Source organism: Gossypium hirsutum, chromosome A09, assembly GCF_007990345.1.
Source record: "Gossypium hirsutum isolate 1008001.06 chromosome A09, Gossypium_hirsutum_v2.1, whole genome shotgun sequence".
Classification (NCBI taxonomy): domain Eukaryota; kingdom Viridiplantae; phylum Streptophyta; class Magnoliopsida; order Malvales; family Malvaceae; genus Gossypium; species Gossypium hirsutum.
The window spans coordinates 3,358,606-3,376,772 of record NC_053432.1 but is presented as its reverse complement, the minus strand read 5'-3'; the positions used below and the strand labels follow the sequence as shown (position 1 = coordinate 3,376,772).

At 32.8% G+C, this 18,167-nt stretch overlaps 2 protein-coding genes and 2 long non-coding RNA genes across 9 annotated transcripts; all 4 read right to left on the bottom strand.

The window, feature by feature from the left end:
• Nucleotides 1-480: 480 nt before the first annotated feature.
• LOC107888583 (polypyrimidine tract-binding protein homolog 1) lies at nucleotides 481-6,130 on the bottom strand. 6 transcript variants are annotated; one of them, XM_016812747.2, is made up of 11 exons: nucleotides 5,737-6,065; nucleotides 4,962-5,171; nucleotides 4,168-4,230; nucleotides 4,009-4,082; nucleotides 3,750-3,845; nucleotides 2,592-2,652; nucleotides 2,413-2,517; nucleotides 2,243-2,324; nucleotides 1,305-1,417; nucleotides 1,008-1,074; nucleotides 481-926 (listed from the first exon to the last, which is right to left on the bottom strand). In XM_016812747.2, the coding sequence occupies exons 1-11, from the start codon at nucleotides 5,917-5,919 to the stop codon at nucleotides 676-678; spliced, it is 1,305 nt and encodes a 434-aa protein (XP_016668236.1). In that variant the 5' UTR covers nucleotides 5,920-6,065; the 3' UTR covers nucleotides 481-675. The 6 variants fall into 6 exon arrangements, 5 of the variants coding, with proteins under 5 accessions (XP_016668236.1, XP_040933582.1, XP_016668234.1 ...); XM_041077648.1 differs by having other exon boundaries at nucleotides 2,595-2,652; XM_016812745.2 differs by having other exon boundaries at nucleotides 481-1,074; nucleotides 2,595-2,652; nucleotides 5,737-6,130.
• Nucleotides 6,131-6,704: 574 nt separating this feature from the next.
• Nucleotides 6,705-8,236, bottom strand: LOC107888581 (uncharacterized). Its single transcript, XR_001681408.2, has 3 exons — nucleotides 8,130-8,236; nucleotides 7,548-7,779; nucleotides 6,705-7,203 (listed from the first exon to the last, which is right to left on the bottom strand). It is a non-coding gene; the product is annotated as an uncharacterized lncRNA (long non-coding RNA).
• Nucleotides 8,237-10,217: 1,981 nt separating this feature from the next.
• Nucleotides 10,218-11,275, bottom strand: LOC107888582 (uncharacterized). Its single transcript, XR_001681409.2, has 2 exons — nucleotides 11,178-11,275; nucleotides 10,218-11,031 (listed from the first exon to the last, which is right to left on the bottom strand). It is a non-coding gene; the product is annotated as an uncharacterized lncRNA (long non-coding RNA).
• Nucleotides 11,276-15,773: 4,498 nt separating this feature from the next.
• On the bottom strand, nucleotides 15,774-17,203 carry LOC107889851 (uncharacterized). The gene is made up of 3 exons (XM_016814398.1): nucleotides 16,942-17,203; nucleotides 16,512-16,626; nucleotides 15,774-15,858 (listed from the first exon to the last, which is right to left on the bottom strand). Exons 1-3 carry the CDS (start codon nucleotides 17,201-17,203, stop codon nucleotides 15,774-15,776), a joined length of 462 nt encoding a protein of 153 aa, XP_016669887.1.
• Between the last annotated feature and the right edge of the window lie 964 nt (nucleotides 17,204-18,167).

The window sequence follows — 18,167 nt, the reverse complement described above, 5'->3', positions numbered from 1 at the left end:
TGCACAAATAATTGTATTTATCTAATATGAAAAATATATTTTTTTCCTTAAATGTGTATAATTAAATCAAAATCAAATTTTTATATATACATTTAAACCGCAATCAAAATTTCATGTATATAATTACACAAACAAAAATATCAAATTATACATTGAATGTGTAATTTTAAGTTTAATCCCTTAAAAAAACTTATTATCTTTCATTTTACTTCTGACATCACATTCTCTTAGCATGCAAGGGCAATGAAGGGGCTGTCAAACTCGAAACACCAGCTCCAGTCTATTTATCTGTTAAACAGCAGACATGTAATTGTTCTAACAAGAACTGGTGTCACCAGATTTGTAAAACCTTAAAGCACACACGGGAAATAAGAGTCTAATGGAATACCAGGATCATGGCTGCACTTGGAGGGACCATCATCTTTCAAAATTCATACAAATTAGAAAGAGATCTGAAGGCAAAAAATGGCTGCAGGAGAATATAAAAGCATGTCTTGCACATAGATTTCTACCCAATCATTTTGAATTTAAGCTCCTTTTACATCAGTGATGGAGATGGATTGAGGAAAACAAAAACACTTCCAAACCAACAAACAATTTAACTTAAATCATAAAGGGTCAGAGATTGCGCACCAAGAGATCCAATTTCAATTCATTTGGAACTCGGGAAAGGAATCATTGACCATAATAGGGAGGCTGACCTAGCAGTGGTGCACCACCTGGAGGTGGCATTCTCATGGAAGTTGCACCAGGTTGGGAAAGGGGTGATGAACCAGCAGGTGGCGCAGCATTCATGTATGTAGGGACTGCAGACGCTTGATATGCTTGACCAGGAACAGTCCCAGGCACTGATCCATATGATGGTCTAGCCTGTAAACTTGGATCCCAAGCAGGAACTTGTCCAGCAGAGGGTTGAGCTTGCATTGCTGCTGAAGCTGCATAGTCAGTCCCAGGGTATAATGGAGCATTCTGAGGATTCTGCCAAGCATTTGGAGTGGCAGGCATACCTGGACCTTGTGTCGCAAGCAAGCTTAGGTCTGAGATTGTGTAATCTCTACTTTTATCACTGTAAGCCTGTGGCAAAAAGTGAAACTAGTCAGAATCACATGCAGCGCATCTGTCAAGACAAATAATAAAACTAATTTAGCAGGTAAGGGTCATAATCAAGTGTCAAGAAGCATACATATTAGGGTTCATATCTTTTTTCGATCAGTGGATCCCCCTTATCTTCTAATGACGTCTTTAATTTATTTTTCTTCTTTCCTTTTTCTCATGAACATTAACTCAAAAGCACATATTTATACCTTTACATTGAGATCAGTATGACGAGAGTATGATAGATGAAGCTTACAATAGCCACCCTCATATATGCAGTGTCCCTCTAAGGATTCTTTGGCGACAGCTGCAGTCGTGACATCTGAATGTAACAAATTCTACATCAGTAAAGCCTATCAAATATCCAAATCCAACGAAATAGAACATGCATTGCAATAATAATTTGCAGGTTGTAAGAAAATATGTCCAACAGTCCCCAAGGGATGCCTCAGACTCATAGACCTTGAGAGTTGAGATTCAACTTGTGGGTCTGATACATGAACAGATGGGGTCAAATTTGTTGAATCTTTTTTATTCAAAGGCTTCTTAGGTCGTTATCCATCTATTCCATCTTCTACCTTCGGCCATTAACCACCTTCCATCTTTATTTTCTTCTTTCAATTCTGCTCAGTTTCTTTAATTAGTTATCAAGAATCCATCAGGAACAGATCTCCTTCAAGAACCGATTGCTATTCATTCAAGAACCGATTGTTATTTGCTGCCGAATTTTTTTATTCATTATTCTACTGATTTATTGTGCATTTCAGGTTGTTGCACACCAAGTTTCCTTTGATTCGGTCTATAGCCCTAGGTCAAATCCGCAACTTAGAAACTTTTCGATCTGATCCGCACACATTTCTATCAGAGTCTTAGTTTCAAACATTTAGGAAGAGCAGCTGTGAAGGGGGGGCTAAAGCCAGTTGGCAATAGATAAAGGGACCAAAGACAGTAGGAAACTTAATACTTATTTATCATCCAACAATCTTCTTTCCTTATTTATCAGCCAAACCAGATGTGCTATGCCTAAAAAGGTTTAAGGCACTTTTGTCATCTGGGACTACGCCTAAGCACCTTAGTGCTTAAGTGCACACCTTGAAAATACTGTCAAAAACATACATAAAAAAAAAATCATATGACAAAAGCATACCCGGATATTGAATTAGTGCCTGTGTTCCGCCATTCTTCTCAAATATAGCAATCTTTTGGACAGTGCCAAATGCAGAGAATACCTTCAACAAATAACCAGTACAAAAATAAGTGAAAATTTTGAAACAATAAACCTGTATTTCCAGTCAATGAAGTAACAGAATGTCTTACCGAGTGAAGAACATCAACTGTCACAGCATACTGCATATTTTCAATTGAAGCAAGTAGCACATTACTCTGAGGTTCTTGCTTTTTTCCATCAGGACCAACTACAGGCTGGAGATTACAAAATATTAGTGATTCCCAATATTAAAAAATAACTCAAATGTTTGAGATGACAGGGCTACAACTACCTGCATGAGTCCCTCCATCGCAGTTGGATTGACAGGAAGGTATGGATTGGTATAATCCCTACATAAATGAGCAAACAAAATCAGAAAATTATCATTACATAGAGTACAAATGCAAAGACCAATGTCAAATAGAAATTTTTGTATGGTCAAGATAGAAAGCATTTAAGGGTAATGAAGTGATGCAATTGCAAATGGATATAATAGAAGACAAGATTGTGGGCTCAAATCCAGCAGCTTCCTGTTTAACAGCAATAGCAGATCAAGCAAATAAGAGCATCGAGTTGATTTAAATTATATGAGAGAGCAACTCAAAAGCTTTCATAGCTATTCCGGTTAAAGACTAGCTTAGTTAAAACCAACTCTATGGATGCTAAAATCTTCATTTTGGTCAATGTTTCCATGGAAGTGATGAAAAATTCCGTAAATGTACCATGAGAATTTAGGACAATCACATTTTTTTGAAGTGCCACTCAAATGATAACAATGAGTATTAAATCGAACAGAATTAAATTTAATTACATATTGCCCTTTCCCCACAATCAAGTAGCTTCCCATGTCAATTTACAATATCCTTGCCCTCATGATAGATGATTTCAAAATACTATAAAATACTAGCTAATTCATTAAATAGTATGCAAACATAAAACTGTTGGTGGAAGTATCTACTCCAAATACAACCTGCCCAACAGGAAACACTAAACAAGCTTGACAAAACAATATTGAAATACAAAATCAGATTGATATTAAATGTACTAGCACATTAGAGGATACACTTAAATATTCTAGTCCATCACTAAAAACATCTTTGTATAAAAGCAGAAAAAGGGGTGACCACCACTCATGGTACCAACAAAGCGGTAATCCCACAATCAACATGTAAATAACTTCCAACTATACTGAGATTTGCATATGCATGGAAACATGTTCAAAAGATTAAGAAAATTACTAAGCGCCCATGGCAACACATCTGTGTGCTGACTACCAGGCTTCACTAACACCCTAAACGACAAAAAGCACACACATTAATTAGCAACATATCAGATGGCAAAAGAAAATTTTAGGAGGCACACTACTTGAGATTTCAGGAATGAACATGACCAAACATTGATGAATTTAAATAAGCACAAAACTTGATATTTATGGGTCCATTTTTACCTGCTCCGATGAGACTGAAACTTGATATTCAGATCAGTGTGTGCAGAATACGAAATTCGCAGGTGACAAGAAGTAACATGATCTGGAAGCAAGTACCTACATTCAAAATATCGTGATAAAACATTACAACACAATGGACAATGTTATTCAGTTCCCAAACCGTATATGTATGATCAATATGAAGGATAGACTTAAAGTGATGCTAGAGAAAGGGGAAAATAAATGGGCATGTTTGGAAGGAAGAGACAAGCAGTCATACCTGGGAATACTTCTACCGTCCAAGGCATTCCTTGCTGAAGATGCAGTTTCAGCATCAGTGAATTGGATTAATGCCTACCAAAATTTGTCATAAAAATGAGTGTGATATTGAAAGACATGCAATCTCTGAAGGCTTAAAAATCTAAATGTAGCATCTCACTTGGAATCCCGCAGCCTTTTCAAAAGTAGCAATTTTATGCACAAAACCAAATGCAGAAAATACCTAAAACAAAATTAAATCAGAAACAATCAGATATCACAAACATAAATAGAAAAGAAAAAGAAAGAACATTAAAAACCATCACAAACATTGGTATTATGACAAAAATCTTTGTTAGCAAATCCAAATTGACGAGAATAAGTGCAGAATGACACCTGTGCATACAGGCCTCAAGATAGACCCTTAGAGAAAGGAGTATGACGTACATAACAATATTTCCGAACTGTCTCCAACAAAGGAATCTAAATAAGGGGTATAACCGTCTGTGATTCAACTGATTTCAATCAAAAGCTGCTATCTCTATATGTAAAAGAACATTAAAAGATAACAGTTTGTTCATTTGAGATCTACAAGAAATGGCCCTGAACTCTCTAATTGAAAATCATATTCCTTAAAAGAAAAGGGTTTAAGAAGATCAAGTATCCCTCGTCAGTCACATAAGAAATAACACGGGGGTAGGTAAAAGTGCTACTCCGCAACATATGCTATGTTTAACTTCAGAAGTCCACAAAGGTTTCACAAGATTTTGACCTACTAAAGTAGGCCACGTTTAGAAATAGAAATACAAGATGTCCTCATTTAATCGTACAAACATGTTCCTTATTCTGGAGCTTAAGCATAAAGAAGCTTTAAAAATCTTAGACAATCTTTCCTTAAGTAGCAATATAATAGAGATGCAACAATAGATAGCATTTAATTGAAGACACAGACACACACCAGTAATAAGTACTTACCAAGTGAATTGTCTCAATGGTCACATCATTAGCTTCCACACCCTCAATGGTAACCAGCAAAACATTTCCTGGGGTATCTCCAGGACTTTTGTTGTTGACAATTTCATGTCTGTTTGAATATTGAATATATACCGTTTTTCCACGAACCTGTGCCGGCTCCGAAGACGAGGCATAGTATGAAACCATTGAAATAGCCTGATTTAAGTCTACCTGAAAATACAAGTAACATCATCGATTAAGAGAATACAGTCACTGCTCACCTTCAAATATTATCTAAATTCACTATTTGAATTAAACCATCAAAATTTTCACTAATAAAAGAAGAATAGAAGCCAAAAATTCACATTTTTCCCATAAGCCCGTGATAGATTACCCTCGACCCAACAAAACAATTAATCTTAATCCATCAAGATGGAACGAAACCATCAATTCCCCCCAACCCCAATCCACCACCAAATAAAAATAAACAAATAAAACTTTGCAGTTCTGCAATTAACAATCAAATTTACATAGAAAATAAAAAAGCAAAAATAAAATCAGATTTTTAACATGCCAAAAAGAAAGTCTCACAAAAAGGAACTCATAAGCTTACAATTCTAAGATACACATTGAAATTTACACTAGAAAATTAACAATCAGTAGTCGATTGCCCTTACCGTAACACATATTAACCTCTCTTTTTTTTTTTTTGGACCAACGCCCAACGCAAAGCAATCCATAAGTTATAAAGCAAAAAGAAAAAAAGAAAGAACCGTTGATGGATTTAGAAGCTTACAAATTCAACAAAAGCTTGGTTCCGATTGGCGCCGACATTGCACTTAGTGTTAACGATCTTCCCAAAGGGTTTACAAAGCTCAACGAGTTCCTCTTCTGTACACTCCCATGGGAGATTACGGAGATGCAGGACCTTCGATGGTGTCTGGGTATAACGGAACTGAGTTTGGCTTGACGTTGACATCTAGGGTTTCTCTAAGGACGGGGAGGTTTTTCTTTTTACAGAAAATGCGGGAATTTTCTCGAGAAAATTATTAATATATTTTAGGGAAGCGGAGATTTGGGTGTCAGTTTTGTGAGAAAGGGGGGGGTTGTTTGATTGATCTGATGCTGATGAAATATATGGTTCAGCCGTGAGACCCTCCGGATTGACTTTTACTGATTTACCCTTGTTTGTGTTTCATGAATCAAATACTCCTTTTATTTGATTTATTTTTTTAGTTTTTGAATAAATTTGTGTAAAATATTTTTTATTATTTAGTAATTTTTTTAAAAATAATTTTTAAAAAAGTTGTTTTAAATTAAACAAATATATATTTAAAAATTTATTATATTTTTATTGTTTAATTGAGTTTATTATATATATTAATAACTTTATATTTAATATCAAGCATGTACAAGTTGTCAAGTTCTTATAGTACTCTAAAAAAGTTGACAAAAAAATTTTAAACCATTATATAGGAACCATTACCATGTTTTGGGATTTAACTTGGACAAAACAAAAATAATTGCTTAGTTCAAACCCGAATGTAAGAACAATTGCCTAACTTAGTGGATCAATAATAAATTCAAGCCCCAATATAGTATCAATTACCAAATTCAAGTCTCAAAAAATAATACACCATCAAATTTATTAGAAAACTTGTGAAATAAAGCCATCAATTTCTTTTAGTAAAGCATCCTAGTTGCCTTTGAGAAACAAAAACCCTGGCCAATAAAGTTCAAACATTGCAAACCAGCTCATCGGAGTAAACAAAATGTGATAGTAAATTAAAGAAAATTCAACTTCAACCAGTCAGATGTGGCCTAGGCTTTTCAAATGAAAAACAATATCCAATCAACAAACTGATAGATGTTCACTACCAAAAATTTTAGAACTATAAACCACATCAACTCTCTTTTCATTGCAATGAGAAAACTTAAACAAGTTAGGCTTTGATGCCTTGTAAGTGGTCTTCAGCTTCCTGGTAGGCAGCCTTACCTTCTTGAACACTAATGGAAACTTGATTTTGGGCTACTTGGTGCTATCTCTCTTACATAGCTTGGCTAGAATGGTTGCAGTCTTGATAATCTAGATACATGGGAACCGGACTCTGTGGCGAGAAGCCATCTCAATGTACATCTATTCAACAGCTCCGTTTAGAATAGTGTCACGGTATTCCTTGTACATGTTATGATAATCAGTACGGCTTTGGTAACGGAACCATATACCATAATTCTTGATCTTGGTAGGGTTCTTATCAAATATCTGCAGAGAAATTTGATTTAGATACTAGGCATTAAAAAGAATATCAAAGAATGCATCAAAAATTGTGTTGCCTTGGGTGTACAAATGATCAATATGCAATCACTAACTACAGCATTTTTAAAATCAGTTATGTGACCAAATAAATCATTAATGCAATCACAATCAGCAAAACAAAGATGAATAAGCTACAACGTGTAATTTTCTAAAACGAAGTCGATAAGAAAGCCTTAAAATCAGATATTTCTTAGCTATCTATGTTCCCTACTGCTCTCAAGACAAATTTAAAGAGCTTAAGAACACAATCTCCTATGTAAATTGAAGAGTAATAAGCTAAGTGTACATACCCAATTTTGCCAACCCATTCCTAAATACATAACCCCAAATATTAATAACCCATTAAGCCCAACTACTACCTCAACCCGGTTGGCCCATTTGCTACCCAAACCCACTAACCCAATAACCCCAAATCCCACCAAACCCAAACAGAAACCCTAATCAACCAAACCTGCCCTCCACTTGCTTCTACCACCGGTCACGTCTGCTACCCGCTCTGCCACCACCAGCACCGGCCATCCCCTGCAATCAGATAAGAACATGCAAACAATAAACAAATAGATGTAAAAGGGTATAAAACCCGAAAGAAGCTTGTAAAAAAGAGAGAGTTCGGCAGTTTTGAAAATACAAAGAAATAAGAAAATCATTTCAAATCCAGAATCAAAGTAGCAGTCCAATAAGCATTTAGATTCAATAACAACGTTCAAAGCAAAAGAAAATATCAAAGATCGAAGAGTAGGAAGCTAAAAAAAACTAAGGTTATTTCTTTTTTTTTCTATTTTGTCTTAATATCTATCTTATTACTCATACATATAAAAATATAATAAATAATAAAATAAACAAGTAAAATATAAAAAAAAATTGAGTTTTACCTTTTCGGTGGCCGGCGCCGGCGCCGGCGACGGTCCTGCGGTCGACCGGTGACCGGCCCCCCGGCCAGCAGCCCCCCTCTCTCCTTTCCCCTCTCCCTCCTCTCTCTTCCTCTCCTTTCTTCTTTTTTTTTTCTTTTCTCCCTTCAAATGACTTTTTTCTGAAAATGGGCCTATTTATAGCCCTCCAAAACAGCGTCGTTTAAGCCTTACCCGGCCCGATCCGACCCGCTCCGGACAAGGATCCGCACGTTTTTTCTCTTAGGGGTTATTTTCGCAATAGGTCCTTCCGCATTTTTTATGTTTTAAATCAGGTTTATATGTATTTATGAATTGGCCCTGAACTTTTTCGCGCTTTTCAATTTACTCCCTGGCCAAGCGCAGCGTTTTAAAGGCTTGGGAAAATTTCTTTTTTGGCCCCCCACTGTTTGCAAGCGCATTCAAATAGATCCTCTGATTTATCTTTTATTTTAAAATTCGCCCAAAACTTTGCTTTTAATTCGAATTTAGTCCTTTTTGTCATTTTTGCTCTCAAATTAAATTTGTAATATTAATTTTATTTAATATTAATATTATGTTTACTATTATTATTTTTAAATATTAGTGTACTTTGTATGTATATATTATTATTATGTATACTTTTAGTACGTATATATATTTATGAAGTATTATTACTAGTTGTTTATAACATTATTATTCTTTAATATATTATGCATATATTTTAATACTATATTATATATATACATTTTTTTACATACTTTTAATATTATATTCCATATGTATATTCTTAACATCATATTATTATATATATCATGTACAAATTTTTAATACTTTATTACAGATATATTCTTATATATTATATGTATATTTTAGTACTATGCTTTATATATCTATGTTTTTTTTCATACCATACTATGTATATATTATTTATATTTATTATTAATATTAGTACATATATTTCATTACACGTATATATATACTTTTTATTAGTATTATTTTTGTATATCGTATTATTCATTATTATACATGTATATATATAGATATTTTTTAGTACTTATTACAATATTTTCTTATTATTTATATATGTTCTTTTAAAATATCATAGTATTCATGTATTTTATTATATATGTATATTGTATATGTTCATTTTAAATATATTATGTATATATATATTTCTTATATACGCTATGTACATACATCTTTCAACATTTATTGTTATGTATATACTTTAACATTGCTAGTTATATATTTTTATCATTTCATATATAGTTCAAATGATATATATAGTATATTTCTAACATTATTACTACTTATATATAGGTGTGTACAAACATATATTATGTACATACTCTTAATATCATTTTTTATATATATGTATATTCATTGTTTTCTCGTATTTGATACTATTATTATATTTAATCTTGCATGTATTGTTATTGTTTTCTTATATTGCTGTCATACTCGCGATTTGCTTCAATGTATTTCTGTTTCCTTAATTTATTTTTATTTCACATCAATTTGCTTAGCATTATTTCGAAAATCTTATTCTTGTTTTTTAATAAGTGAGGCAATGTATCGATTTAACATTAGGCCGTAAGTTTCATCGCTATGTTGGATGGAATTTTTAGGCTCGTGTTTAAACGGTATCTCCTTCTCAAAAAACTGAAAAAAACTAAAGTTTCTTGTCCTTTCAATTGAATCATGATTAAATATTACATTGAACTTGTATTTTTGAAAATCCAAACAATACATGTTTATGAGATACCAATTTTGGGCGTCGCGAGGGTGCTAATACCTTCCTCGCGCGTAATCGACTCCCGAACCCTACTTTTTTTCTGGATTTCAACGTAGACCCAAACTCAGCCTTCATTTGTTTTCAAAAAAAAAATAGATCTAATAGGTGTCCGATCACACCTATAAAAAAGGATGAGTGGCGACTCCTTGTTTATTTTAAAGTAAAATTTCAATTTTCGAGTTTTCAATAGATCACCACAATTAGCGACCCAAGCAAATTAAATTTTACGTAGCTACACTAAGCATTGGCAATCCCACACAAAGTAGGTTCAGACATTAATCAACATACGCTAGCTATAAAAAAAGAATGCAAAGGATGCGTTTCTTATTCAAATTTCCATACATTATCCCACAATAAATCACTTGATACAGAGTGGATTATCAAAGGAATAACACTGAGAATATACCTCATTGATGGCAAGGACTTGACCATTGCTCTGTATCAACAAAAATAACATACAACCTACTCTCAAATCCTTTCAAAATTCAACTAATGTCCCTACTAGTAGCCATTTCCCAGGCTGCAGCTCATCCAAAATATATAATATAGCTAATCCAAGCAAATATAAACTTTAGCTTCTAATTTGATTCCTGGTTACTAATTGTCTCTAAGAAAGGAAAAAAAACTAATTACATTTTAAAGTTAATCAGCCATAGCAATTGACAGGAAAAAACAAAATGAAGAAGAAAGAAAGAGCAACTTATTTGAAATATCAAAGCTTTATTGAACTGATCCTGATATAATTAATCATCATTGTTTAATGAAGCTAATTTTTTATTTTTCAGCTTGTAAAATAGCATAAGCTATAAAAATAATTCAATCCTTATGATTTCCTCATTTCCGTCATCAATCAAACCAAAACTAAACACACCCAATAAATTAAATGAGCAAACCAGAGCTCAGATCTTTCCAGCCCAGTTCTAGAAAAAAAAATTCATTGACAAAAATCAATTCCGAATCTTGACAATTTTGACTTACCCAAATGAAATTGATGCCCACATTGAAGCTTAGCCCACAACCGATCCCCATTATCAGTAACCGTTTCGAGGCAAATTGAGCATGAAATAGAGCCGAAAGACTTCCTTCCATTTTTGCAATCAACATCATCGCCTAAAATACAGAAAATAAAAAGCATAAAAAACTTACAGAATGAATGAAGAAGGGAACTGGATGAAGAAGGAGAAGGAAGATGAAGAATGGAAGAAGGAGAAAGAATATGGTAAGAAGGGAGGAAGATTTTTCGGAAAATGTCTTACCCATCATTTACCTTATTTTGTAAAAGATTTTACATTAGAAAAAATATTTTCAGCCAAACAAACACTTACAAAGGCTGAAAAGCTTTTCTGGAGAAAATATTTTACTTCCAAACAAACGGACCCTTAAATATATAAAAGTTACTTTATAGTCTTTAAAAATTTAAAATTTAGTTCTATTTTAATTTTTAGATATTAAGCCTCTTTACTTTGATTTTAAAAAAAAATTGACCTTCCTGTTAAAATTAACATGTTAAAAGTAAATTAATTTATTTAACTTTCAACAATTATATTTTTTGTCAATTTAATCATTACATTTTAAAACTACATAAAAAATATTATCTGAATTGAATACGATTGGCCAGTCGAACTAGTTGAGGTATTGGTCCAGTGAGAAATAAAAACTTAGTTGACATGCGAACCAGTATAGATCAGTTGAATCAAGCTAAAAAACTGATCTAACTAATTGATTTCTAGAATGATTGATTCAACCGATTTAAAGAAAATAAATTATAAAAATGGGTTCAACTGCTAGTTCAACTAGTTTTTTAGCCTAGTTCAACCAGTTTGTACTGATTCACGGGTCGTCCAGTTCTTTACCTCTCACCGAATTGATACCCCAGTTAATTCCTAATCCAATCAATCTGGTTCGATTTAGATAACATTGAATATTGGGATCTTTTATATTTTTAAAAATATTTTTTTATTTTTGAAGAGTTTTTTTATTTTTTTAAAAAATTATATTTTTTATGTTTAAAATATGAAAATAATAATAATTTTAAAAAACTTTAAAAAAATACATAGTTTTAAAGGGTATGGACCAAACTAACAAAATTAAATTGTAAATTTTGAGGCTAAATAAATTTAAAAATTTTAAAAATCAGTTAATCCACGAACTAGTACAAACTAATTGAACTGAGGTAAAAAAAAAAACCAATTGAACTAGTAGTTGAACCGATTTTTATAATTTTTTAATATTTTTAATAATTTATTTGTTTTGAACTAGTCTAGCCTGTTGTTATGGAAACTAATTGGTTAGACCAATTTAAAATTGATTGAACTATCAATTCAACCAATCTATATCGGTTTGCGGATCAACGGATTTTTTACCTCTCACGGACAATACCCCAACCGATTCTCGATCCAAATGATACAACTCGCCAATCTGATCCAATTTAGATATCATTGAATCTTGAATTTTTTAAATATTTTAAAATCCTTTTTATTTTTTAAATTTAAAGAGTTTTTTAATTCTTCATTTTTTTGTTTTTTAAATATATTTTTAAAATTTTTCTGTTTTTATTTATAATATGAAAATATATAATTTTTATGTACTTTCAAAGGGTAAGAAACAAATTGACAAAAAAAATTGTAATTATTAAGGGCTAAAAAAATTATTTTACCTTTGGCATCATTAGCTTTAACAGAAAGATTAGACGAAGGGATCTAGATTTTTAAAGAAAAACAGTATAGGGACTCAATATCTCAAAATTAAAGTATAGGAACTAAATTTAAAATTTTAGAAGAGTACATAGACCTTTGACATATTTAAACCCTATATTTATATTTAGATAATATATATATTACACTAGTGTAAAACTTAAGTCACTTTACACAATTTCGTAACTTTTTATACTATTAATATTTTAACGATCCTAACATTGAATTTATTAATATATTTGTTCTTGTCATGCATATAAATTTTTTAATTGATCTGATATCTCTATCATATCCATCTAAAATATTGTCTATATCAATATATATTTAACGATTGAAAGCTTTTTACATAAAACGAATAGTTAATTTTTTTTAAATTTATGTCAAACTTGCCATATATAATCTATATAAATTGAGCATGAAATATGAAAGTTAAATTGTTAAAATATTAATGAAATAAAAAATTATGGAAGGATATTATACAAGTGTAAGTAGATCCCTCCTTTATATATTATATTATATTATAATTAAAAATTTTATTGATATTTGAATATAATTATAATTTAATTTAAAATTATTAATTTACATCTAAACGTAAAGTAGTAGTGATATTTACAAATTGTATTCACATCTAAATATTATTATAATTTAATTTAGATTTATTAATTGACATTTAAATTTAATTATAATTTAATTTAGGTTTATTAGACGTAAAGTAATATGGTAGCTCAATTAAAAAAGAAAGATTGACTTAAAATTAAATTTTAATTTGAATAAAATTATAAACATAAAATGGAGAAAAAAAGATTTTATTTATTAAATATTTCTTAATTAATTTTAGAGTTATATATCAATTAAAATTTAAGTTTAGCTTTACAAATATAGCATCCAATGGTTAGGCACATTCAATCAAATAGCATTTAAGAAAAATTACGGTAAAAAAATGAAGATTGTTAGCATTAATAAGCTAAAAGTATTTGCTTTTTAAATAGAGCATTAAATTAATGGTTCTTCGAAGAGACAATATTGAATCATATTCGAACAACAATGACACTAGAAAAATATAGAAATTTATTTTAATCGATTATGAGATAATATAATATTATGTCTATTTTTTATTATTTCAATTTAATATTATAGTTTTTTTATTTTAGTTCAAAGTTTTATTATTAATTTTAATAGCAGTATGTATTAATTCAACATTATTTTATCAAATTACTTAATATTTTACTATAGATTATTTCTAGTTCTTTATTTTCATTATTTTTAAAACACTTTATTTATTCTCTCAATTATTTATCAAAACTAATAGGATTTTAAAATAATATTATTTACGTACAAATAATTAACTGAAGATAGAAGAGAGATTAGTAGGCTGCCGCCGCCCAAATAGACTATGAACAGACGAAACCAGGGTTATCTTTAAGAATAAAAGGAGATTTGGTAGACAGCCATTGCTACAATTGATGATGAATAAAAGAATCAGGTCTATCTTGAAGAAAGAAAAGAGATTGATGAAATTGCCGCCGTCAAATTGACTATGAAAAAAAGAAACAATAAAACCTAAGAACATGCCAGAGAGGCAAACAAAGTCGTGCTAGGGTAGCAGACCTTCAATAAGCAGCTTTCTACAAATCCTTAGTTAGTAATATATATTTTAAAATTGTAAAATAATATTATTTAACAAATTAAAAAAATAAGTACGTAAATCACATGCAATGTACGTGATATTTGGAACTAGTATATTGGAAGTAGACATCTTCATGGCTTAGATTTTGGGAGGTTTTAGGTAAAAATGTTATGCCCAAAAATGGGCTTGGGCAAATATGGGCTAGATTCGAGCTTGAACATTCAAGTCCCAAATTCAACCCGATTTGACCTATTTTTTTAAGTTTACAATATATTATATTATATTATTTTTATATCATGTAATTTACAACACATAAAAATTAATCGATAGTAATAAGTAGGGATAAATATCAAAATTATATATAAATATTTCTTCAATGTGCAATGTCATACATGTGTTGGGAAATGTGCCCATATATTCTAATTATATCATATTTTATCTCATTATTATCATTTTGTATTCTTTATGATTAATATGACTACTATTAACAAATAACTGTAATAAATTGCTCGTTCGATAACAAGTAACCCCGATGCTACATTCCATATTTATCAATCCACACAATGTCAATGAGAGGATATCGTTAACTCTTTAATTGAGCTATGAATTTCACTGTTGTTAGTAAAGTCATGCCATACACAAGTAGGAGTATTCAAATGGTTAACCGAACTGAACTAGTATTAATCGAACTTTTTAATCCTTTAACCGCTAACTAAACTAAATTTTTTTCAAAAAAAGAACCAAACCAAAATATTTCAGTTAATTTGGTCGACTGAATTAACCGAAATTTATATGTTTTGTTTTTGTTAAAACAAGTATAAAACATATAAATAAATAAATTTATAATGTTCATTTGATCGAATTAACCGAACTGAACCGAATTAATCGAACTAGTAATAGCCTAATACATATAATATGTAATATTATTTATTAAGTTCGGTTAATTCATTTAATTTTCCAATTTTGAACTGAATTAACCGTTAACCGAAATTCTAAAAAACCTTTAACCGACCTCCAACCGAACTAGATCAATTAACCGAACGATTAAGCGAATTAGATCGATTCGATCGGTTAATTTGGTTTTAACCAAAGTTTGAGCACCTTTATACACAAGTCAGGTACCCAACATACCGGCTATCGACTCGATCATCTTTAGAGCATAAATCTTCATTTATATCAAAGCACATGAGTTATATACGCATGGTTAGTGACAGGATTTAGGTAAATCACACTATGAATGTCACAAGTGAATTAATTCACAAATAGATTCATAATTAATTCATCTTAAGCCTAGTCCAATGTATCATTCTGCCAATGAATACATCTATGTCTCCACCTATGGAATCAACAACTCCGATAGCCAAGACTAGTCATCTCTTCAATTGGAATTGTAGACAATATTGTAATAGGGCAATTTTGGCCTGAGCCCAAATCACAATTACAAAACTAAACCCAAACCAAATAAATAAAATAAAAGGTCCAAAATTTTACAAGTGGCCCAATAACACAAAAAAACCCTAAGCCCAAATGACCTAAAACATTTTTTCAGCAGAACAGGCGCCGTACCCTCCTCGTGCCGTAGCCCCTCCACATCGCCACCAACTATGGCATCTGTACCTGCAAACAAGACAAACAAGGACAACAAATAGAGACAGTAAGAAAAATAGCAAAAAAATGAAAGCAAAAAAGAAATAAAAAAATTTGTAATCAGCTATAAGAAGCCACCCCAAATAAAAAAATTAAATGTGGTCTTTTGTTTTTATTACTGCAACTGTTTACCCTTAATCTGATCTATCCAAGTTGGTTTAACCTGAAGTTCAGCCAACAGACTACCATCATCAAATAAACTGAGGCGAGCAAACATCACCCTTAAATGGGTCATAGCTCTACGGCTCAGTGCATCGGCCACTACATTGGCCTTGCCAGGGTGGTACTCAATGGTGCAGTTATAATCCTTGAGCAGCTCAATCCATCTACGCTGTCTAAGATTCAGCTCCTTTTAAGTAAAGAGATACTTGAGGCTCTTGTGAAAAGTGTAAATGATACACTTTTCACCATACAAATAATGCTTCCAGATTTTCAGTGTGAAAACTATCACGGGCAACTCCAAGTCATACATCGGATAATTTGCCTCATGAGTCTTAAGCTGACGAGATGCATATGCAACCACCTTACCATCCTGCATTAACATACATCCCAAGCCGACGTGTGACGCATCACTGTAAATGGTGAACTCTTTTCTAGACTCCAGCTGTATCAGAACAAGTTACTCAGTTAGTATAGTCTTGAGCTTCTCAGAGCTCTCTTGCTGCATATCAGTCCAGTTAAACGGCACACCCTTACGTAACGGCTTAGTCAAAGGTGCTGCAATCAATGGGAAGCCCTCTACAAATCACCGATAATAACCTGCTAGTCCCAAAAAACTGTGAATCTCAGACATGTTCCTAGGTTGCTTCCATTCCAACACAGCCTCAATCTTTCGAGGATCAACTCGAACCCCTCAGTAGAAACCATATGTCCCAGAAACGTCACCTTACGTAGCCAGAACTTGCACTTGCTAAACTTAGCATAGAGCTACTTCTCTCTCAAAGCCTGCAAAACAACTTTAAGGTACTCGTCATGCTCATCCTCAGTTCTCGAGTACACCAGTATATCATCGATGAACACCACCATAAACCGATCCAAATAAGGCTAAAATACTTAGTTCATCAAGTCCATGAAAGCTTCGGTGCATTGTCAGTCCAAATGGTGTTACTAGGAACTCGTAGTGACCATAACGAGTCCTAAATGTTGTCTTATGTACGTCAGCCTCTTTGACCTTCAACTGATGATACCCAGATCGAATGCCAATCTTAGAGAACACCGAAGCTCCTTGAAATTGGTCAAACGGATCATCTATTCTCGGAAGGGGGTACTTGTTCTTAATGGTCAACTTGTTCAGCTGGCGGTAAACGATACACATCAGAATGGATCCATCTTTTTTCTTCACAAATAGTACCGGTGCTCCCCACGGAGACACACTAAGGTGGATGAACCCACGGTCCAATAACTCCTGAATCTAAGCCTTTAGCTCTACAAGCTCCTTCGGTGTCGTTTGATAATGAGCGATAGACACCAGAACTGTACTAGGTAAGAGCTCAATACCAAAATCCACTTCACGATCCAGAAGTAGACCAGGTAGCTCCTCAGGAAAGACGTCCGAAAAATCCTTTACCATTCTGATGTCTTTAATAGAGGAATACCCAGAATCTGAAATACTTACGTAAGCCAAGAACACCTCACATCCCTTACGTACCAACTTTTCTGCCACCAGTACAGAAATCACATGAGTTAAATAATTCCGGTGCTCTCCAATCATGGCTATCTCATCATCCTCTTTAGTCCTCAATACGACCCTCTTAGTTGCGCAGTAAGCTAACATGATACTTGACCAACCAGTTGCGCAGTAAATAATAATATTTACGTACAATGTTGATTTCATTACACTTTTGTTTTTAACATCTAAATCATTAACTAGGTCCTTAAACGCAGGTTTTCCAAATCTACACGGTAAGGCACATGGGCGTGTCTTCGGCTGTGTGCATACCACGGGATGCGACACGGCCGTGTGGTATGGCCATGTGCGAATAGAGGAAAATTTTTTCTCCAACACGGGATTCAATACATTGCCACAACCGTGCGATGTGGCTATGGACAATTCTGTGAAATCAACACGGGCGTGCGACATGCCCGTGTCACCACTCGGTCGAGACTATCAAAAGAACACGGGTGTGCGCATATATACACGAGCATTAGAGAAGCGAACCACATCGCGCACGGTCGTGCGATACGACCATGTGACCCCAAGGCCTAGACACACGGGCGTGGCCTCAGGCTGTGTGGCAATTTCTCATTTTCTAATAAACACGGGCTGGATGTGAGCCATA